Source organism: Nipponia nippon, unplaced genomic scaffold (assembly GCF_047370975.1).
Source record: "Nipponia nippon isolate SJK-2023a ecotype South Korea unplaced genomic scaffold, ASM4737097v1 scaffold_10, whole genome shotgun sequence".
In the NCBI taxonomy this organism is placed as follows: Eukaryota; Metazoa; Chordata; class Aves; order Pelecaniformes; family Threskiornithidae; genus Nipponia; species Nipponia nippon.
Window position 1 is genome coordinate 35,176,520 of NW_028262291.1, and position 24,588 is coordinate 35,201,107.

General features: G+C 35.8%; 1 protein-coding gene across 5 annotated transcripts in view; it reads left to right on the forward strand.

Annotated features, from left to right (window-relative positions):
• FSIP1 (fibrous sheath interacting protein 1) overlaps positions 1-24,588 on the forward strand; it is a 90,975-nt gene that overhangs the window by 8,583 nt on the left and 57,804 nt on the right. For 4 of the 5 annotated variants that reach the window (XM_087746807.1, XM_087746806.1, XM_087746808.1 and 1 more), the window contains exons 7-11: positions 2,084-2,182; positions 5,190-5,296; positions 6,031-6,138; positions 12,251-12,415; positions 19,787-19,924. In XM_087746807.1, coding sequence (XP_087602933.1) covers positions 2,084-2,182; positions 5,190-5,296; positions 6,031-6,138; positions 12,251-12,415; positions 19,787-19,924 — 617 coding nt within the window. The remainder of the gene's footprint in view (positions 1-2,083; positions 2,183-5,189; positions 5,297-6,030; positions 6,139-12,250; positions 12,416-19,786; positions 19,925-24,588) is intronic. The other variant, XM_087746809.1, reaches the window with a different exon arrangement.

Below are 24,588 nucleotides of genomic sequence, written 5' to 3' on the forward strand. Positions count from 1 at the left end.
TTACATTTAATTAACTTCTAAAATAATTTAAGATTCTGAACATGAGAGAATTTGAGTAAAAGGGATCATCAAATAATATAGAGTGTGATTCTAAGGAAAAGGCATGAATGTGAAACGTGAACTTAGTTTTTTTAATCAGCTTTTTTTCTGAGAATTCCAGGGAAGAAAATTTAGGATAGATGGCACTTCTAAAAAGTGAAAGTATGTTAAAGATGTGCTAGCAGACTATTCTCGGGAAGAAAAGACCACGAAGTCTGATAAGATAATTTCTGAGTTTCGTCATGATATGAAGACAAAAATATTCAAAGTGGAAACGAACCCACTGATAAGAATAAATATTTGCATTTTAGTCTTTTAGTAAAAATCACTTCCATCTTAAGTAGCATTTAGAACACCAAATTCTATAGCTGCATTAAAAACAGACAGATGACTAAGGAAGGATTGAGTTCTTTAACAGGAAAGGTAAACAAATAATACAGAGAAATGTGGAATGTGATACATAAAAAAGGACTAACTATGATCAAAATTACAATGAATACCAATAATGTAAAACTATAAGTAGAATAGGGAAGAAAGGTTGGTTGAAATGAAACAGAATTGTGGTGCATCCTTTCTTTTTTTCTTGTTGGGGAGAGAACAAGGATTTGAGGTCCGAATGGTTATTGCTGAGCAACAATCTGAGCTTGAATGTTGGAATTACATGCATAATAATGTTAGTAATGTGTGGTTAAAACATTTTGACAAAGCTTATTATTACCAGGTAACCTGCTTTTATTTCTATGCTAAAGTTTGGGTTACTAAGGGAAGAATGCAGAATTTGATACGAGTGATATCTAAAAAGTCTCCAGTAGATGTCAGGATATAGTAAAAAACCAGTAGGCAAAGAAGACTATATGGCTGTTAATGAACTTGATGGTCTAGTTCCTCTTTTACTTCAAAGGTAACTCCTTGCTGTCGAGATCATGTGCATCATATAGGTTCTGGTGTACTGTACTGGCAAAACTGTTTAGATTTGTATTTTTCCTCCAGCTTGATTTTGATTTTGAATTTTCTGTGACATGCTAGTGCCTTACTTTTCAGGTCTTATTTACTTATTTATGTAAATGAGTGCCCTGATAGCTGCCCTGCTTGATACTGAAATGGAATGCAATTCATATATTTTGCTTTTCAGAGCTTGAATTTGATAAAGAGCTTTATTAAATAAATTTATTAAATAAATAAATAGGGGAGCTATTTAATTATAGCTTTTAATGTAGCTGTGAAATCAAACAAAAGTGCTGGGTACAAAATCATTAATAACTTATGTGTCCCAGCCTCTCAGGCACAAAAAAAACCATCTGACACGCTCATGGCAGAAATGTAAATCGGGATTTAATTAAATGGCCTTAAATTCATTCCCCTGTGTTCTGTGTAACAAAATCATACTTTTCGTTGAGCCCATTAAACTTCATTATTACAGGATGTTGGTGGGTTTTTTTTTCATTGTGAAAATTACGTTTTTCATATGTGACATATATGGTTCTTTGCAATACGAGTCCTTTTCTGTAAGTGCCAAGAGTATAGACTGCATGTTAATGCTTTGACTTATACTTCCAGTTGATATATGTCAGTACCATGATTGAATATTTTTGAGTAACTGAAACAACTCGTGCATGCTAGGGTGTTTGAACACTTTTTTCAAGACTGTACCCTTGACCTAAGCCACTTGGAAGTCTAATAATTCGTGCACAGGCAGACACCAACTGTGAAAATCTGGATACTTTATTCTCATTTAAACCTCTAGATGACTTGCCACATGGTGTCTGCAGAGGCTTTTGAACTTTAGGGCCCTGGGCTGTACCTTCTAGAATGTAATTATTTCTCTTGTATGGGCAGTAGTTAAAAACACAGCCATATGAAACAGCATAATTATTCCCGAGACACACTTTGCACTTTTCTCTCTTCTTTGTTTCTTGAGAAATATGGTTTTATCCAAGTAAATTTCTTTAACTTTCATGTGTGAGATCTTATAGTATGATACACATGAAAGTAGATCTTCTTTAAATACATTTCAATTACATTTTACTGAAAAAATTCTTTGCAGATCCCTCCCATGTTAAAGAAGATGAAATATGTACTTCAGTATTTCACACACAAATTTATCCGGAAGATTATGATTGCCATAAAACCCAACATAATCAGGGTAAGCTTTATTAATTGTATAGTTTGTATTTCTAGATATGGCAAAACAACATGTACAATGGGTGGGTAGTGAAGACTTGGCCTTTGTGGCTAGGCCAATGAAATCAGAAAAAGCAAGGTTGCTTAGTGGAATGGCAACAGTTCTTATTTTTTTACAAATGATAAAAGAGAATAATTTTGTTTGTGACTTATCTGAAACGTTTTACTCAACATGCTAAGAAAATTTTTACTTTCAGGTTTATAAAACTTTTTTTCTTTCATTGCAAAATGATGAAGTGCACAACTGATCCATTGTAAAATATATCACTGGTTCTTCATGGAAATTCTTTAAAAACTTGTCTTTGCTGTTATTCTAAGGTACTGTAGCTTTCATTAATAGGCTTGTATTCAAGAAACCATCTAAAAATGAAGAGTGGTGCTGTATACAGTTTCAACTGTTCTGTAATTTTTTTGTTTTGAGGAGGAATTGTATGGATGTGACAAACCTCAGTCTTCAGACAACTCATTTTATATTTTGTTACACTGATTATTCTAAGGGCTGTATTGCTTTTATGGGTTAAGTACTTTCTGGCAAAAATCAAACATCTGTGCTGGTTCTTTTAGACATCACTTGTTTACAGGCCCAGAATAGAGGTATCAAATGCTGGTAGTAGTGTAGTGTGTCCAACACTTCAAAATAAATGGAATTGTGCTTTTGTGCCTCTCTTCTTTCCTTATTTGAAATTTGAATTTGTATGGTTGAGTAACTTCTCATGTGTTATGACCTAAGAAGAATAGTTTCAGCTGCCTTTGCTATCAGCTGCAATTGTTTATTTCTTTGTCATCTACCATTCTATGTAAACAGTAGAATCTATCATCCTGGTGACTGCCTAAGATGTCAAGGGTATAATAAATGGATGTTCCTCAAGGTTGGAGCATTGATGGCAGCAGAATCTCTGCACTTTTAAAACAGGCAGTCACACTCAAAACTTTTCAAACCTGGACCTCAGCTCCCGTATCATTTTATCACTTGTCTTAGTCCACAAGTACGTGGCCTTAACTTTGTGTTGCTAAATGTTTCTCCACACTGGGTTGGAACAGTGCTGTGCTTTTGATTTCTCTGCCTTCCTACCATGTGTCTTCATTCCTCCCTTAAAATGAATCTTGACCCTTATGCTTCCACCTTCACGCTTTCTCAGTTGTGCTGGAGTGTTCTTGAATAGCAATGGCGGGTTTCATGACCGGTATTCAGGACAGCAATGACTTCTAAAGCTCGCGGTACAGGCATTGTTGGGAGTTGCTGTTGCTTGCACTATTTTGAGATATCCTACATTCTTTTAGTTTGGGAATGCATGAAATAGAGATCACTTACTACTTATGAGCAATAAAATACTTAAATGACTTTTACTATTTCTGCTGGAGGCTTTTGATACGGTTTCTGAATAGCTAAGACTTACTGTTTTGATTGCTTTTGGATTTCTGTGTAACAGTTGTCATAAAGGGAGACCCTGAACAAGAGGAGCTTAACTTGTGAAGAAGAATGTATGTAATAGTTTTATAGTATTACTTTAACAGTCTTATCAAGATTTGTACCAAATCTTTGAAATTTGTACCAAATCTACCAAAACTTTTATGCAAAATTTGTTGAGCTGCAGTCTCTCTTTTACTTACCCATGGCAATCTTCAGTGTATTCCTTGTCCTAGTGATCCATATCTGTCCCTTCTTTACTTGAATGTTCTGAGATGTTCTGTATGATGGTTCCCTCTCAAAAATGCTTATTCTACAGTTAGAGAAAGATGTAGCTTGAAAGTAACGATTCATGTATGTTGCGTGTTATGTTGGTGTTTGGTGTGTTTTGCTCATTTCAGGATAAAACTTATGTTTATATAGATTGGTAAATTCTTATATGATCCAGTTCCTTGATAGATTCAAGATGTTACCTCATAATGTTAAAGAGAGATTGGGATGCTTTCAGTGAACAGTTGTGCATTTGAACTGTGACAGGGTTTCCTTGGTCAGATCCAACATCTCAGTCCTTTAAGGTTTACTTGCAATTTGAGAGTACATCTGATTGGTGAGAATGTTGCAGTTTTTTGTCCATAGTGTGTAAAAGGATGCATGGAATTTATTTCATATCTTTGGGAGTTTGCTGTCAGTCTACTCGCTCTGAAAAAAAGTTACTTCCATGTGAACTTCCATAGCCTATCTTCTATTATCTAACATGTTAAATTGAGTTTTTTTTATAGGCAAATAGCCCACCCATTTTTGAAATCTCTACTTTCCAGAAAAGCCAAAAGTACTATGCCTACTTTTGAAGTAGTTTTTGAGACCTAGAAGTTGGTTATATTTGCTTAGACTTGTTATTTAATATGATAAATATTTGCTGTTCCTAAAGGAATTTTTGTTTTAGAACTGGTAAAATTCTCTGAAAAACAGAATATGTGCCCATTTTTGTATGATGGATAGAAACCCATTGCTGAAAAAAAGTATGTGTGATGTCAGAATATCATGTAGCAGTTTGTTTAATAGCTTTAGAGCTCTACCACCAGCTTTATTTTTAAACAAAATTTGTTTTATAAGCTGTGTTATAATAATATCAACTATATCATCTGTTCTTCAGCTGTTTTATTTTTAAAAAATGTACTTGATATGTGTCCAAATAGTTCTGTGGTTTTATAAAAAAATATTGTCTGGTTTTGTACTGATGATAAAACTGAAACAATGATAGGGTTTGAAGGAATGCCGTGGCTTTTAAAGCTGCCATGTTTAACATTTTTGAGGTCAGAAATCCGAAAGTATTTTAGCGTTCCCAACATTGAACGATCTCATATAATAAAAGCTTAAAAATGAGATTAGATTTTGACAATAGTTATGTTTTAAATATAGCAATATAGTTTATATAAATAATGAAAACAAAAGTTTATCCACTTTATATGTTTGTTAAATATTTAAAAGGGGTTGCTGTTACTACAGCTCGCATTGAATCAGAAAAGGAATGACCATAACTTAGCAACTTTTCTTCCTCAAGCTTCAGATTATCCAAGTGAAATAGAAACAAATGAATTTCTTAATCAAGCAGAAAAAATGCATAGCAAAAGTAGAAACAATCAGGATTTCATTAAAAAGAACATTCAGGTAAGCATTAAAGCATAAAATCACTAACAATTCTTAAATGTTAACTAAAAAGTAGTTTATAAGTACTTCTGGAGACAATTGGGTTTCTTTATCATGAACATTAAAAGCTAATTAGGCATAAATGAAAAAAAAATCTTTCTGTTAAAAATTGTTGTTTATGGCAGAGTGCTGTATAAGACAGTTCGCACCGTGGATACTCATATTGGTGGGGATAATACTGCTTCTATGATAATACTGCTAAAGAGTACTGGAAACTGAATTGTTCTGTTTGTGCCTGGATGTAGCTTGTTTTGAGGGCAAATATCTCCTAAGACTTTCTTTAAATGTATTTACTGTTAAGTTAAAGGAAGATATTCTTATGCGTAGATAAGGAATAGGTATGCAGGTTGTTCATGTATAGCCTGCATGGGACCCTTACTTACAGAAGATTTCTTTCTGTCAGGAAATAGATGCCTTGATTTTCATGCTTTTTTTTCTGTGAAGACCTAGTAGCTATAATGATTTTTCATCCAACGAAAAATATCTGCTCCCCCCTCTATGTCGAAAACTGTTATAAGATTATCAATTTATTATATGTAGGCTGCTAGATTTTTCTGAGAGAGCGGTAATTTGTATTATGGCAATAAGGAAGATTTGGATGTTAGTTTCACAGAGTTTAAAAACTTCGTTTTGGTGCTGTTTGAGCTAATGGAGTTCTAAAGTTTATTTATTTATTCTTTTTGTAAATATTTCAGCTAGCAAAGGATTCGGGAAACCAGATTGTTATGCTTGAGGGAGAAAGGAAAAGGTTAATTGAACTATTGAAAGACTTAGAAGATGGAATTGAATTGCAAAGTCTTGAGGTATGGCAACTTTAATTTGTACTGTCCTATTGTATTTGGCTTATTTGTACAGTAGATCTAAATTTGATTTGGTTTTAGTCTTACCATGGAGTAACCTACTGAGATATGAGAGAAAAGCTGGACAAATCCAATTGGCTTTGTCTGCAAGAATGAATTTTCATTGGCTGCTTTGTCCATTTTAGTAACTCTTGGACACGCCTGCCTTCAGAAAAACAGCAGAACTTAACAGAAAAGTTAGACACAGGTGGAAGGAGCCTTAGAAGCACAGTCAGAGAAGATGACCTATTTTCTCTGCATAAAATCTGAAGTGACTGCCTATCAATCTGAGTGGCTAGTGCTGTAGTTTCTGGTAGAACGGCCAGCAACTACTTAAAAAGAAACTCCCGAGCGTTTTTTGAGGACATGAACTTCAGAATGCAGCAACTGGGGAAATGTACATTGATGAAGCCTGTGTGTCCATTTAGGAAGATAACACAACATCTTTGTGTGGCTTTCAACTCACTCTGTCTGAAAACTATACAGGCAAGGTCTGCTGAAGTACACTGCAGTGGATAGCAAGAGCTGAAGTAGATAGAAATACCTTTCCTCGTGGAGAGTAAAAAAGTGTTTCTCCCACCAATCACTGCTTCTAGGAGAGTCTGCCACAAAATGATTCCCAGTAACGCGAAGATGTCAAATAGTCTTTTGATCTCTGTGTTACTAGGAGATGGCCTTTATTTCTTACTGCTTTGAGGGGAATGTCACAGTGAAGGAGTTCTCCGGGGCTCTGTTGTTTTACAGAAGTAATCCTAAGGCTGCTAGGATGGGAAGATAAATTTTGGTTTGAAAAATGAATCATACTAGGAACTTACAGTACTTTTCAAGTATGGATGGTATTAAACATGCTAAAGATATGTGTTTTTATAGAATGAACATCCTCAAACTATGTAAACTTGACGTAACGCTTCAAGAAAACTGCATTTTAATAAATAAGAAGAAATATTGGGAAAATGCTTGCTTTGTGTAAAGAAATTAGGTGACCTTTCTAATTTGTTTTACATTAAAATGTACATTATGTTAAGTCTGTAGTAATGTTATGAACTTTCTCACAACATTTATAAGTATACACCGAATGACAGTACCTAAGAAGAAAGATGTGAACTTTGTGTAAAATGAACAAAATATATCCAAGGTCCCATTTCTGTTTAATTTATACAGCTAAGAATGATCTGGAGTAAATTATTTTTCAGTAGGTTAAAGAACAACTTATATGTGAGAGAAAGAAACAAAAGCAATATTTTTTTTTTATTCTCTCTTCCCATATTTTACTTTGAGTTATTTTCTAATAAGGTGGTGAAGACATCCAAGAGGTGATGCTCTTCATTACTCTTTTCTAAAATGTGTCTAAAATCCATCTTTATAAATTACAGTTTCAGGATATAGGATAAGGAGATGAGCTCAGGATTTTCTTCATCTGAATCCAACTGGTTATGGAAACAGAGAACTAACCTACCCATGGTTTGTGACAGTAAACAAATCTGTAATTTACCCAACTTCATTGTGATTTCTAGGTCGAAACTCTTTCGGTCTGTGGGCCAAAACTTCTCTTTACTCTAGGGAAACTAGTAAATACACCATGTTTTGGCATTTTCAGAGCTTTGTGGGGCAAATATAAGTGAAGGAGTCCATATCAGTCAGGTAAACCTGATGCACAAATGACTAAGATTATATAAATGTGCAGTATTTTAACAGTAACTGTTCTTTCACAGTTAGTAAGCTAAAGTACAAGCACAGAAAACATAACCTTTGCTGATCATTGGTATGCAAAGGTTTAAAACTGTTGGCCACACTCAGTGCTTGTGTTCATGAGATTAAAAACTTCAACTTTTGTAAAATTGCACCAGTCTTCCTGTTGACCTGACATTTGTTCCCTCGCTTTACATGTAAAGCTTATTTAATTTTTTCGGGCATGAACACTGAGCTTGCAGATTGACCTGTTTATCTGTGTAAAATACTCATCAGTTAATGACGTTGCACAGAGATGTTTGACTTAACTGACATAGTTAGGATTAAAAAAATGCAGTGGAAGACTGTTTGGTCTAAAGTTGATCTACTGGTTAGGAGAGTTGATTTTTATTGTACTCCTAATTTGTTTGCATGTTAGAAGAACAAACTTAAAGCTCACTGGATCATTATTTAATGAATCTTTCATCTGTGCATTTAGGAAAAGATTCAAGGTTCAAAGATTGAAACAGCTTTCTGTTAGTAAACATCATAGCTTTCTGGCCTAGAGAATAGTGGCTTGTTTTTTTTTTTTTTAGAATTTATTATTTTACTGATTGCAAAAGTTGTCTCTCACAATACGTAGTTATTGGGTTTTCTCTTACTTTAAGCTAGTGTCTTTCACAAAATGTAGAGGCATTTATGCAGAATAGCTAATGCAAATACTGACTAGCAATGTGTACCTTTTTTGCACCAATTCTCAAGGCATCAAGGCAATGGAAAAGTATACCATTTTTCCAAATTTTGTATTTGGCACATGTCACTGTCATGTGGGCATGTATCTGTAGAGATTTTACTCTTTATATCAGATATTAAATAGATCACTACGCAGGACGTGTGTTGCTCTATGTTCTTGATACAATGGACAAGAATGGGAATGGTAATTTGTGGGTTAGTCTAGTTTGTACTAGATAATCTTTTTAAACAAAACAGCTCCTAAATCTACTGCCAAAGTAGAATAAAAGAAAGGATAATAGTTACTTAAACCTGTCTAGTCTGGAGATGGATTCTTCCTCTTCCACATTTGAACGATATTATGGGTGAGGCATATCCTCTGGCTGCTTTATAACAAAGATCATGAGGAAATTATCAGCTAATGAGTAATCTAGGCTGCTTCAAGCTGGCCCAGGTAACTGTCCAGCTGATGGCCACTTTCATCTTATTTCATTCTGACTTTTATAAAGCTGGTGCAACCACATTGGCTGAAGTAATGGTTTGGAGGTTATCAATCAAGGCAGAGCTGGCTACGCTGTATGAATTCCTCTGTATAGTGTAATGTGGATTAGGTAACTTCATTTGATTTGTACTACTAAGTATGTCAAATATCCAAACAGCACTTCTCACTTTTTTAAAAAAGTGTTTTATGAGTATTTAAAATATTTTAGAAGTACATGTTCATGCTAATCCAATTGTCAAAGCTGCAGGGGTATAATTTGTTTCAGATGTTCCACAGAAATAAGCACTGACTGTGCCGTTATAAAAGTATTGTTCTGAGTTAACGCATAGGAAACATTGACAGGACAGCAGCTTATTTTCCAAGCAAAGCCATCTTGAAAATACAAAAGAGAATGTGTGAGTCCATTTAACCCTGGAGTAAAGCGACTACTGAAGTAATTTGGATACTTAGAGCATGGGATACAGACACTGAGCTGCAGCTAATGAGCCCAGTTGCAGCTTAACTGACTCCTGGAGAGCCATTTCTGTGTGTTTGCACTGTTCTCTTCAATGTCGGATTAGGGCGTGGTTAACATGGCACAGGTGTAGTACCACATGTTGTGATGGTCACTGTCTCACCTGAACAGATGCTTCCACAAAGTTGGCAAGCTGCTAGAGACATTTTTGAGTGGCTCTTCTAGAGTCAGGTCATGTCTGGTCAAGCTTACTAGTTGTGTCATCATACTTGTATCAGAAAGCATTAGAAGAACTGATTTTGTTTCACAAAAGAGATGACTTTTTTTTTTTTTAATTTAGTATGGAGGTAATTTACAACAGGGTTTGGGGTATGCTTTTTTTCTTTTTGCAACCAGTGTGCTTTAGGGTAATGGGGATGAACCAGGGATGACCTCATAGCAGTGGTATTGTAACTGGAAGCTGATATTTCCTCCTCTTGTGCGGATGCGGCCGCTTGAATAGCCAGAGGACTAATCTGGAAGCTGTAAAGGAGTGGTGGACATGAATCCCTTGCAAGACAGATGTTGAAGTCTTAGGGCAAGGTGCTGGCCTTCTTCTGTTAGGAAACAGAAAGGAAACCAGCAATACACTCATGTCCTCCCCCACATCCCTGCCCTGTCCTTCTAAGGTCATACGTGGTATTTCTTTGGGGTCAGGACAGAGATGTAACCTGCTAGTGTCATTCCCAGTGAATGGTGGTTGTGCAGACTTGCTTCCCTGAGTGTTAGACAGGAGTACCAGCTTGCTGTGGAGAACCTGCATCTGTTTGTGAATATGAGCTCATTTGTTTGGGTTAGATGGGCCAAGCTCACTCATCATATGCAACTGTCTGTACTAGGAGCACATATTCATATTGGTTAGTCAGGTGTTACTTCTATCAAGAAGAAAAAGTCATCTAAATCATAATCAGGAAAAGAAGTCTGAGCTCCCTGTCTCTCCCAGTGTTTCTGTGATAATATACTGGGGCTCTAGAAGGTTGGCAGATACTCATCTCAGAGCAGTTCCTTTGCTTTCCTGTGGATGCCTTATTTTCTTCTTTGGTGATGCATTGCCAAGTGTCACATACCCTCATTTTGAGATTTGGCTCCAGGTGGTTTCTGCCATGGCATCAGCCTCTGCAGTTTCATCCCAAGCCTGGTTTTGGTCAGGTTTTCTCTCTTTTTCACTCCTTATTGGATGGAAAGTGGTTGTCCTTTTAAACATAGCTGCTAACTGTATTTCCTTCTTTGACTTGCACAGGAGTCTGTTGCTTCCGCTTCCTTTAGAGGACAGTAGAGAGTAGTGTATTGTGTTCCACTTTATTTGGACTTCTAATGTGCTGCTGTGGAGGTGTGATTGAGTGTGTACCAGAATAGATGTCTCTCTGCATTTGCTGCCAGACTTTGAGATGCAAGTTCATTGAGGGAGTTTGACAAGGTGTGCTCAGTGTAGCTGAGAATCTCTCATTTTTATGCCTGTTGACTTGCATTTGTCTTTTAAAAAAGCAAAAAATATCTTGCTGTCTCAAGTTTGCTATATGGTCAACTCCATACAGTTCCTTGGACTTAAGCTGTAATACGGTGTCTCCAGAACAAGTGTGCAAACAAGGAGTGCTGAGATGCAAGGCGTAACAGAAGTGATTTAGGATGATGTTGAGGACAGTCCTAGCGCAGTTTCTGAGGGCTGTGCTTTTCCACTTCAATATTAACATTGAAAATGTGAGCTTAGAGCATGTTCTTTGTGTTTTCTCTCTTAGGACTGGTGGATCTACATCTGCCAGACGCTTTCCTCTTCATCTCTATCCTCTGCACTGTCTTGCAAAGGAGCACAACACTCCTAAAGTTGGTTTTCATGTCAGTGGCATCATAAAGTGATGCTTGCTGTGCAGCACTGGACAGCAAGATCTATATGCAAGTTAGACTGTGAAAAGCAATTATTCCTTCAAAAGGGAGTTGGGACTGCTATATTGATCAAATACAGAAACTGCAACAAGGGAAGAGTTTGCATCCATGGAAGGGAGCTGCGATAGGCATGGCATGGCGTGAGACTGTTAAAGGTTTGACTAACTTGGCTAAGAGGCTATAAAGTGAGATGCATCATTAAGGAAAAGGGGTTAGCTATCTAAAGCGCTTCTCTTAGGCATAAAGAGAACTTGATCAAGGGAGTTGTATAACCTTCAGAAGAATGGATGGGGAACTTGGGAGCTGTCTGATTGCTCTTTGGCCAGCTGGCATGGAGGTGAGGCATCTGGTTTTAAGCAATTTTATTTCAGGCTTCTGAGTGGCTAGTCAGTGAGGACACAGGCTTTGGACTTTTATAGAAATAAGTAAAATAGTAGCAGAAGTCTGTTTAGGTTAACACAACACCTTTTTTGCTCTTACATTTTAACAATATATGTAGCTGCATGTGCTTTCTAAAAATAAAATGACATATATACTTTTTCAAGTCCATTTTAGTTGCTGCTTGGTTATATTTAAAAATGAAAAATGTATGCCTCTAATTGTTCTGTCCATATCTGCTTTTGAGTGTACTTGGTACATGAATATTGGCAGATTTCAGCTATATACTGAGATGGATGAAATCTTACATTTTATTCTTAAGAACAGTTTATTTGAAAAATAAATACACTTAATGTGTGACTGCCTTTAAAGTCTCTTTCCTTTGGGAATGAGGATTAAATATTTTCTGTATCTTTAAATAGGAGGATGTATCTGGCTATCTAGCACCAGGAGAAGGGTACACACCTGAACCGATGGAATTTCATCACCTAAATGAGATAGATATTAAGCTTCAAGTACTGCTATCTGACGGTGATTTTTCTGTGATTTCCAGCTCTTGCTCAAAACCTCCAAGCCAGATTTATCAGGTATATTACAGAACAGACCTTATGTTGCAGATTTCTTGTTTGAAGTGTGCGTTGAGATCTGATGTAAATGAAAATACAGCATGCGTCTGTATTTGTATTTTTTGCATTTTTCTTTAGTTATCTTCTATTTGTTCTCAAAGTATATGTGTTAAAGAATGAAGTGAAATCTTTGGGTGTAGAAATCATACGGAAAAATAGTATGTTGCTATTTTGAGTGGTATATAATTCAAGGACTGTCTTGTTTTTAACATTTGTTGATTCCACACTTTCAACAAGAAATTTCATATGCAGGAATTGGTAACTCAGACTTTTTTAACTGTGTGAGGTCCTCAGTGGTTTTGTCAGCATAGTAACACGTTACCCATGATAATTCATCTTTGGGAATTAGAATTAGGTTTCTTCTTAGCTCAGGATTCCAAAAGTGCCTCTTAATTTATGATCTGAAAGATAAAGCAATTACTGATAAGCAATGTTAAAGACTGTAGAAAATCGATTGAAATTGTATGTCCCTTGTTTTTAATGGCCTTTGTCTTTTTTCCCTTGCCAGCAGTATTAAGAACCTTCAGGGTCTCAGCCTTGAGAAATGATTGTTTGAATTTTGTACATAGAAGACTCCAATTTATCCCATGCCCCAAAATAATTGGAGAAATACAACATAAAATGCCATAATTCCTGTTTTGCCCTAATTTGCACAAAACTTGTTTACTTCTGTAAAATTTACAGTTTGTAGCCAGAACAGGTATATCAGAGGCTCTGTAAGAGTGTACATGGGCAAAACTGTGTTGTCAGTTACCAGTGTATGAGAAACATCTCTTTGAATGGCTAAAACAACTGTGTGATTTTTTTTTTTTTTTTATTTCTTTTTCTGGAGAACACTTTAATGTCATTTTTTTGTATTGATTTCTTTCTGAACTTCAGAAACTTCAGGCTTTGTTTTACCTATAGTAGTATTTTCTGTTGCTCTGACAGTTCCAGAGGAGTGGCATTTTGATGTTGATGATTCAGCAGCTGGGATTTAATGTGTGAAACAGTGACTCCCTCTAGTGGGTAATCACGTATGCAAATGCAGTTGTTACCCAGTAACTTCAACTTTGTTTTGCAGAATATAAAAGGTTTTTAGACATTGTAGTTCCAGGAAACACTTACAGGATTCCATTTGTCATTTTTTGTTTTGTTCAGATAAACTTAAACATGTGAGTCATTTCAATGAAAGCTACCAAAGTATGGGACTATTTAAAGGTGGTTTTATAAATTTAGAGAAAGAATAAACAGAATAAATATAAGTTGAAGTGAGTAGGAGGCTTTAATTATTTAAAACTGGACTTAAAAGGACACTAATTGCATAAATCCAAAACGAATTAAAAAAACCCAACACAACAAAAGGCACAACAAAAGCAAACCATACCACTCTGCACCTAGCTAATTCCAGACGTGTCGTGATTTCCCAGTGTTTTCACGGTTGACTCCAAAATCCCCTAGGTGCCTTCATTCCTGCTTCTCTGTGTGTCCAGAGCTGCTGAGGACAGTGGCTGCCTTAGTTGCATTGTGATCCAGACTTTAGGCAAGTTAGTGTCAGGCTTCATGAAGCCTGATTTGGTAGGTGCAATCTGATTGTATCTGGCACAGTGACATGACTAGGGTTGTTTATATTTACCTAGAATTTCAGCTGCTAAATTTTTTTTTATGGTAAGTGGAGGAAAAAGTAGTTGTCTCAACTTCCAGTAACTTGACTGCTTACTGTGGAAGCTTCGTACCAGATCTAGTCTTTAGTCCTATGTTTGTGGTTATGGTTATTTTTGTTTTGGTAGGGAAATAATCACTCTTCAATTCATACACAGAGCAATAACAACAGGTCAAGTTCTGAATTTGGTTATGTGAGTGCATTCTTAACACCTTCTGTTTTCAAATTCCTTTAACAGTTGCTTTTTCAAAAAAACCAGGAAGTAACATGCAGCAGTAATTGAGAAATTCGTGATTATTTTGAGTTTAAAGAGCTTCCTGTCAAAAGGCATGAAAAAATGACTTTTTTTTTACAAGTAGTTGCTGTAAGTTCATTGCTGCTCATGGTATTTTTAAAACTGCCTTGTTTATCACAATCAATATCCCCTAATATTGTTATAAACTGGAAATTTTAATGAATTTGCTTTTTAAAAACTTGTTATTATTCTTGAAGCATCACTTCTGATCTCAGAAAATAGGTGGATCACAGAGCAATATCAGAATTCTTTGTACTGAATGTCTTTTGGAACCTGATCAAAGGCAACTGATACCTACCCAGAAAGGGTCTGAAGAAACTAATTGAATGATGCTTTCGCTAAAAGAAGATCTTGTTTTGTTATATATTAGCATGAATGCAACATGCAAGACAAAGGCAGTAAGAGTTCCAGTTGTCTGCCCCTTCTTGGGTTTAATTTCAAGTGTTTCATGACAAGATTTTCAGTTGCTTCTTCAGCTGACTGCAGCAACTAAATGAGGAAGTAAACTAGCTATCAGCACTGGAAGGCTGTTATCCTCTAACCAGTTAGAAGTGGGACACATTTAACTTACTAATAGAGTGAATCAAATACGCAGGAATTACCTGATTTGTTAATCCTCACACATATTTGCTAAACGTTGTGAGAGACAAAATATTTGTTGGTGAGACTGGGGATCTGTAGTATTCAAAACTGATAGTGATAATCTGATACAGTTGAAGTCTCAGTTAAGTTTCTATTGATTTCTTTTATTCAGAGTTTCAGCTTAGATTGTGTCACTACTTCTCCCATAACTGAGGTCAATTCTGTAAACTTTATTGCTAGATAAAGATGTTGACACAGATGCTATGCAATGCAAATTTGAATGCACTGCAATATTTGTTTCTTAGGAGTCTGGTTTTTTTTAAAGTTTGTTTTTTAAATTAAGGTGCCAGGACAGGGCTAAAAAAAAACCTGAACGGACAGAATTTATTTTGAATGAGTCTACTTGTTACGGGACGTAAATCTGATTGGGAACATGAATGTCCTTTCCTTTGGAGAAGAGGCTGATTTCAGTGACATTAATCTTTCTTCTAAAAATCAGTGCTGAAATTCTTTCTGATTTCCATGAGATGTGGATTTCATATGTTGTGGTTGAGTAGGGTATAATGCATTAGTGATGGGGACCTTGGGAAAAATTGTTAGTGTGTAAATCATCTGCTTGGATTTTCTTTTAGAATTTTAGAAGTAATTAAACCAAAATTAGTTTGGAGTTGCATATCATAAAGCTGCACATTCTTTTCTTCCAAGAATTGCATTAGATATAACTTTCAAAATGCAAACACTTAATCACCACTGGCTCAATGGGAGAGCTGCTTTCTGCCGCTGGCAGATACTTTGGCAGGATACAGGATCTATGCTCTGGCTCTGAAATCTTTAACAACTGGCTTTAATTATCCTACAGTACCATAGCTGAGCTGTTACAGAGGAGCATACAGATTCATCTTTTTGTGCAATGAGTCCAGCTGGATTCAGATTGCTTTTCCATGACTAATGTTCTGTTTTACATGGAAATGTTTCTCATCAGAAGTGTATTTCTCTCTGAAACATTTCTTTGTTCTGGTGCCAACTTAATTAAATATTTAAAAATGCTTCTGTCTTACTTAATATTTTTGGGGAAGAACAAGTAAGTTGAATGTAATCCTGGAAGAGACAGGACAATGGTAGGATGAAGAATATGAAGTGTAAGACTTTGTGTGATGAGTAGTTACCAGCTTGAAAAACTGGAAAACTACCTGAAAATAAAAGGAAATGGAGACGGTGTTTAAAGAAACAATAATATCTGTCTGCTTGATTGTCTTATAAAGATAATTACTTTAATGTTGTGTATCACCTTGATGAGTTTTTTCATACCTAATTGGGTTTCTTTTATCAGAAAAATATTCCATTTTTCAATTATAGCAGTAGACTATAGTTAATAGTTTAAAACTAAATAAATACTCAAGATGATAAAAAATTCTGAAGATACGGTAATGTTTCAATTAATCAGCTCTTCAATAGCCTATGCTCTGTGCCTGCACTTCACCAAAACAGGTGGTTTTGACAAATATCTCTAATTCAGGGCAGGGTTAGAAGCAGGTTAATAAGCTGATCAGCTGGTTTTGTGGCTCAAGAAGATTGTATGACACTAATATCTTTCATTAGGTGGGATTTTGTTTTTATTTATTTATAGAATTTTGGAGAAAAGGGAGTGCAACAAATAATTTTAGCCATTTCAAATACTGAATATTTGTTTTGCGTTATGATCGTTACAGCTTTGGCTGTTGCTAAGTACTTATATCTTCCCTTGTGTAACATATCTAACAGTTTCTTTTCTACCTTATCTTTAAGATTTTTAGATCTTTATTAATCTCAAATGGACTTCTACCTACACGTGGTATATAATTGAAACATAAAATGTTTTGAAGCATTTGAAACATTGCCAATGAAATGTTCTCCATGATATAATACTTCCTACCATTTCATGATATATTGAGAAAACCATTAAAAAATTAGTAAGTGGGGAAAAGTATTAACTTTGCTCATATGGTATGAGTTCTGATCAGTTACTGCTCAGGGATGGGAGGAATGAGACTGTAAGAACTACTGTGAAAGCAGCTGCTTAATGCTCCATAGTGGTCAGATATCAAATAGATTACTAGGAACAATTATGAAAGGAATACAGAATGAAACAGAAAATACCACCATGCTGCTGTACACATCTGTAGTGCACCATATAGCTTGACTGTTATGCAGTTGTGGTCCCTGGGTCTCATAACCAGTACAGAAAAAATGGAAAACTGGTTACCAGAACGCACAGCAGTGTAGAATGGCTTCTGTGCAAGCAGTGACTTACACAGAGACATTCTTTAGCTTGGAAAAAAGGAAAATGTGCAAAATCATGCTCACCAAAGACAGAGTAAATAGTAACAATTTTTTTTACCATCTCATCTAAATAGAGTTATATCAGTTGATGTTGGAGAAATGTTGAAAGAAGTACTTTTTTACTTCTGTTTTCTGGCAAACGTTCATAGTTCAAGTTTTATGCAGCAGTACTCTGTGATAAGAATTGGTTAGGTATCATGGCAGAGATAAATATTCAAGAGAAGTTTATGGAGAATAAAGTCGTCATGCTTATCCTACTTAAGAATTTATTTTGAAGGAACAATATTGTCTTACTAGAGAAGCAACCAGGCTTAAAATCATACTGAGTGTGATAAAAGCAAAAATAACTTACAATACATAATTTTCCTAAAGTTTGAAGAGGTTGCTCATTAGGGCTTGCAGCAGCTGAGCTGTCTGCAAAAATGAAACATGTATGCCTGAAACTATTTGAAAGACTAAGTCGGAGATCTGCATAAAGCTATGCTTCAGAAATGTGTATGGAAAAGAAAATAAAAAATTTGAACGTAGTAACTTTTTTTTTATTTCATGACTCCTTTCACTGTCACCTTTTTAAATTTAGGTGGTATTGCAGCAATAATATTTTCAGAGATGCTGTTTGCAGTTTGAGCTCTGTTCTTCATTGAAGGCTGAGTTCACATAAAAATATCAACCAGTAGTCCATGCATACAACCCCCAAAATAAAATACTGGGAAGTATAATATAGTATTTAGTGACTTCTCAGTACCACTAGTTGCATATTCTTATAGGTCTACTCATAACATTGCTTTTTAAAACAAATCATAACTGCAGCTCTGATCCATGCTGAGCACTAACTGCTCACATGGCAATGTCTCTATATATGCACAGATCAAAAGATTGGATTTAGAAATGTAATTGAAGAAATAGCTATGACTTAAAAAAAAAAAAAAAAAAAAAAAGAGAGAGATATGATGCCATCATCTTCTTCCCTGCCTTTCCATGAACAATTTCACTTGTATTAAAATCGCTGGACGAACAAAGCCACGTAAAAGCAATTCCTTTCATTAGAGGGAGCTTCAGGTGTTATACTTTGAGCTGCTTTGCCAACTCTGTATTTATATTGCAGATACAAAGGTCATATCCTTGTTTCGTCTATCAATAAACACCAGTTTAAATAGGTCCTTTGGTTTTTTATGTTCTGTATCGATGCCAGTCATGCAGATTTCTTGCCATTGGACAACTTATTTAATTAAAAAAATTCTCTCTGTATTTAGAAGCCTAGCTTTAGACACTCAATATTAAGAATTTGGCTTTAGGTAGCCCACATTAAACTTCAGTCCAGTTTGGGGAGATTCTAGTCATTTACAGATAGTGCTGTTTACATCTCTCCGTGTTATAGGAAAATTTACTAGTATTGTGGTCCTGCCAGCTATTGCTGATTGTAAATACATATTCAAAGATTTGTACTGTGTTAAAATAAGTTTATTTTCAAGCAATTAATAGTTTGCTTTAAATGTCAGAACTCATAGATTCGTTTGATGTTTAGAAAAAGTTGTTTACAGATGCTTGTGATTTTTTTTATGTATTATAGTGGAGAAATTTTCCGTTGAATGTTAAATTGCAAAGGTTGTTTTTCTTTCCAATTAGACATGCTACTTGAAATTATTTTTTTTGTGTGTGTTTATTAAGATTGCTTGAGCTGCTTCTGAAAATAAGAATGAATAGAGTATGTTTTTATTAAATGGTTGCTCATGTTCCTTTGGGTTGAATTGACTAACAGGGAGTTTTTTGTTGTTTTTTGTTGTTTTGGGGTTTTTTTCCCTCTACTGTTATTTGGATTCCTTGAGTTCCTCTTGGTTTGCAAGAGAAAGCCCTGTTTTTTTCTGATTACAACATAACTTTGCTGTTTTGCCAATACTTGTCATTCTTAGTGATCTAAATTACATGTAATATTGAACCTTGAATGTATTCAGGACTAATACAAACTTCAGAATCTGATCCAAAGCTACTGAAGGATGTGAGAATCTGTAACCCAAATCTTTAGTAATGGTTGTGCATCTAACTCTGACTTACAGAGAGATGGTTATTTCTCATTTACCGTGATACCTAGTAAACAAAACCTACAGTCATTTCAGTTGAGATCTTCTGGCCTAATTCTCATCCCAGTATGGTTAATAGGAGCAAGCTTTGAACCCTTCATTCAGTCTCCCCAGTTCTCAGTGCATTTTTATTGTTATAGTAGAATTTAAGCATCAAAGTGTTAGCTCTGGAGACTAAGAAATTCCTCTTAAAATGCGAAGGGGAGGAATTCTTTTATTGAAATAAGTCCAACCTGATCTTTAGTTGTTGTATTTGAAAATGCATATAATGAAACTTACGCATTTGCCAAATTTGAAATTGACACATTATTGTAAACATTTCCCTGTTTTCCTGATAGAAATCAAAAGAACACTCGTCTTGCTTTGAAGCAATATGAAGTCATGTGTTTAATTTCTGCTTATTCTTCCTTTGTCAGGAGTCTCTGGTTTATGCAAACAGAAGCCTAGAAGCAGTTCCAGGTGAAAAGGTTCTGCGAGACAATAAGGAGCAACGTGATCAACAAAATCGTCTGAAAGAAATAGATCATCAGCTGAAATCCCTAGAGGGAAGTCCTGTAAGTCTCCTATTTTTGTCATATTTTTCCCCCTCAGTTTGAAAACTGTGGAGATTTATCATTCCATGTGTCTTAAAATAAAATAAAATCCTGCAACCTTGTGTAAATTCTTGAAGGAATCCCCGAAGAAATATATAAGCAAAAGTCTCAAATAATTTTTATTAATCTGGGAAACATATTTTTCAGTCATAATGCATGTTTCCCATTAACACAGTGTCTTTCAAAGTGAAAGAAATTATTCTCCTCTCTTCCTTCCCAGAGGGGGATAGTATAAAGAATCATATATAAATACATCCCCAAAGGATTTTTTTTTATGCCACACATAATTCAGTGTTCTTTGAAGGACCAGGTCTGGTGGGAATGTTGTATACACTAAGTTATTGTGTGATTTAGTTTTGCTGAATTCACTTCATTTTCATTTAATACATGAATTTCATAGGTGCAAGGGCCTTTAAAATAGGAGCAGGTAAGTAAAATGGTAGTAAAAAGTCATTGCTGTTTTAGAATAAGTACATCACATCTCATCCTTATTACTACTTTGATTAAAAGCGGCTAGGGAAAAGGCAACTTAAAATCCAAGAGGATCCTATTGTTAACCTAATAGGCAGAAATTATGTTTATTTCTAAGTCGTAGAGCCAGGACTAAGAAACCAAAACTTATGTGCCTCTCTCAAGTAATATATTACTATTCTTTTCTTTTTCAGTGAGTATAATTTATTATATTACTCTCAAGTTACAATAAGGAAATTTAACTTTAAGGTCTTCAGGGATCCTTTTACTCGTTTTTAAATATACATTGTAAACATGCTGTTTTATCTGTGCTGAAAGAGCTACAAAGCAGCCTATACAGAAGAGAGTTAGGGAGAAAATATATAAAACATTAAAAAACAGACAAATTCAAAAGGAGAATCCTAAGATGATGCAGTTGTCATTTGTTTGGCCTGAAAACTAATGTTGGTATTTGTTTTTATGTTGGATCTCTCATAGATCTTCTTAAGAGAACAGGAAGAAAATATCTTCCCGGGTTTGTTTTGTTTGTTTGTTTGTTTGGGGTTTTTTGTTTGTTTGGGGTTTTTTGTTTGTTTGGGGTTTTTTGTTTTGTTTTTTTTTTTGTTAGTTTTTTTGTTTTTTTTTTTTTTAATAACTTTGTACAAAACTTTGAAAGTTTGCCTTGCTCAGGTGAAGTCAGGAATGAAACTGCTGAAGACTCAAAAGAACATTACTGCATTACTGAGCTGGCAGTAGCAGTTAAAACCTAAATATATATGCATATTTTTAAGTTTTTAACATCTTTTTTTAGTGTTATTTTTCTGCTTTGAGATGAGAAAGCTTTTGTTCCTCCATAGAATATGCAATGCGGACAAGAAAAACTAGTACAGTAGTGTACGAGAAACTGTGGTGAGATGACAGCTGGCATGGGTAGCCTGATGAAGCTCAATTTTTACTAGGAAACCCCAAGTATTTTGGTATATTAACAAGAGGCATCAGTATAGGTAACTGACATAAAAGAGGTGTGCAAATGAAGAAGGTGGTGACTGGGAATAGCGAGCATGGATTTACCAAGGGTAAGTCATGCTTGACCAACCTGATTGCTGCCTTGGATGAAATGACTAGATCTGCTCTCTAAGCTGGAGGGCAGGGCTGCCACTCACTGGGAGTTAGGCTGGAGGAGTGAGCTGGCAGGAACTGTGTGAAATTCATCAAGGACAAGTGCAGTGTTCTGCATTAGAGAGGAATAACTCCCTCTAACGGTGCAAGGTGAGCCTGGCTGGCCAGAGAGCAGCCCTGCTGAAAAGGACCTGGCGTGATTGTGGACAATAGACTGCACATGAGGCAGCACTGTGCCCTGCAGTGATGAAGGTAAACAGTGTACTTAGCTGTATCAGCATGAGCATGGCCAATAGGTTAAGGGAAGTAATTACTCCCCTTTACCTGTTACTGTGTCTAGAGTATTGCATCCAGTTTTGGGCTCCCCAGTAAAGAAAGGAAGGTGTTGACACACCTGAGCAAGTTCAGCAGAGGACCACTGAGATGATTTGGGGCCAAAGCACTTGACCTGTGAGGCTGAGGAGACTTGGTTTGTTTAACCTGGAGAAGAGATGGCTCAGGCAGACCTAACAGTAGCTTTTCAGTAGCAAAGAGGATGTTACAGAGAAGACAGAGCTGTAGTATCTTTCCTGAGTTACATGGTGAGAGAGCAAGAGGCAATATTCATAAATTGAAATATGGAGGTTCCAACTGGATTTAAAGAAAAAAAAATACCTCTGAGGCTAATTAAAAATTGGAAGCAGGTTTCCTGGAGAGACTGTAAAATCTCCATCCTTGAAAATTTTGCAGACTTGACTGCACAAAGCCATAAGGCATTTGATCTGATCTCACAGCTGACCCTTCTTTGAGCATGAGGTTGGGCTAGAGACCTCCTGACATGCCCCCTCCCCAGTTTAATGATTTTTTTTGATTCTACAAGGAAAAGGATCAAGAATTTTTATGCATTTCTCAGGTGGTAATCTTTCTTTATTATCACTACTTTGAAGGAAAAATAGTATTTTTTCATGGCTGTGCATTGTAGAAGTTTGTTTCTTGTGTGTAGCTGATTTTAGTGTTTTTCATGTAGTCATAAAAACACTGATATAGGAGTTTGTTGTGCCAGACCAAAAATCCATGTAGTCTACCTTTGGCTTGCGGAGGTCTTATAGGCTTACCTTCTGCAGTAATCAGAGTTAGGACAAATACTGTTCCAGTTATCTTTTATTGCCCTCAAAAAGGGATCTCCAGTGCAGATCAAAAGCTTTGTGATTCAGATAGCAGCATAACCGCAGTGGTATACTCTCAATTACTGATAGCACTGTTGCTACAATTGCAAAAACTTCAGCACTATCTACATGTGCAGGGTTTATGCTGGCAGTGCTGGAACTGCACAGCCAATATAATCAGACTTCTAGCAGATTTAAAGCTAATTTCGATATAACTACATGCAGACCAGTCTTTAGTTTGGGGGGAAAAAAAAAAGGCTAACAATTGACACATTCTTCCTGATGTCAGTTAATTTTATATACTTATGGAGTATGGGAACAAAGACTTTGGACAAGGAGGCAGTGATTGCTTTAGAGGCTGTTTACTTGTGTGTGTGTGTCACTACAATAAGGCAGCATATTTTGTTCTTATCTGTTCACAGTACCAAATCAATAACAGAACTTCATTTTAATACACTGTTCTGTTAGACAGTTAAAAGATGGGAGGCAAATGGAGGAACTTCAGTGTATTGAATAGGTTAATGGGTAAACAGATAAAATAAGTGCATATTGTCATGTTTTCCTAGTCATTGACCTTTATATCACTTTTTGTCACTACTGACCTTGTTCATGAGGCAAACACAATATGAGGAAGTGCGTCTGGGAACTGTGTGATAGTCTACAGCAGGCCTGGGAAATGCAGTGGGCTGCTGAGTCATTCAAATATTTTGTATATAAGTGAGTCAATTCCAAGTCTTGGTTGGGTCATAGCAGTGTTGTTTGGTATCACATTACATGCAGACTTGCAACATACCACACATTTTTCCTTGGTTAGATTGTGTGTATTTAGAACTCTAAATCTATGGGCTGTTTACAGGCTTTATAAGCATAGAATATGTTCTCTGTACCAATGTGTAACTCATGGCCAGACTAGAATTGCTGTGTGCTATGCAGCACCTGGTAAGACCTTTTCAGGGGGACATACTGTGCCTTCTTATCCATTGCTGCTCTGTAACATGACTCTGAGATCATAGCATGTGGATATGAGATATTTGTGTATTAGGCCTTCTGCGAGATACTTTGGTTGCCAGTGTAAATAAAGGAGTATTCAACTTTGTATTAAAGCAGGTTTTTCCTTCTAACAGTAAAATAAAATATATAGAAAATGCACACTTTTTTGTGTGAACAAAGAACAGCCTTCAGAAAATACTGCTTTTTTTTTTTTTTGTTAGTTTTTGTCCTTGATACCTTCTAATCTTATTTCTGTAAAATACAGTTATTCCTAGAGAAGATTGGACAAAACAGCATGGTATCTCCTTCTGATGCAACATACATAATTGAATAAAATTTTTCTTATTTGGTGTGGGAATGTCTAAAAATCAGGTAACTCTTATGCAGTGTGGATTGAGCACCTTGTTTCTCTATCAAAGTAATATTTTGGCAATCAATTCTGTAACAATGTTAGCAGCAAAACTGCTCTCCGTGAGGAAACTGTGTGATGAAAAACTAAACTGAATGCTTGGGTTGAGGGGGGCAGTATGTAGATGGCATGTTTCCAGAATAATTATTTCTGGAAATACTGTTTGTTATTCAATAGGTGGCACTCTTCACTGTATGTCAGAGGAAGAATGCCTAGGCATGATTCTAGGGGATATTATTACTGGTGAAAACTTTGTCATTTCTGTGGTATAAAATACAGGTTATGAGAGATTGCCTCTCACATTTGGCAAGATTCCAGATGTGCAGCTTTTAATATCCAGTTATTTTTCTAGCTTAGCTAATTAAATTGTCTGTTTAAAATTCACATTGCATTTAAATTTCTTCTTTACTCTTTCCTAAACCACTGTAATTCACTGTGTAAAATTGGAAATAAATTCTCTGCTCTGAGTAGAGGAGATGATTTGTCAGCAGTTAGGAATGTTATTTCTGAAT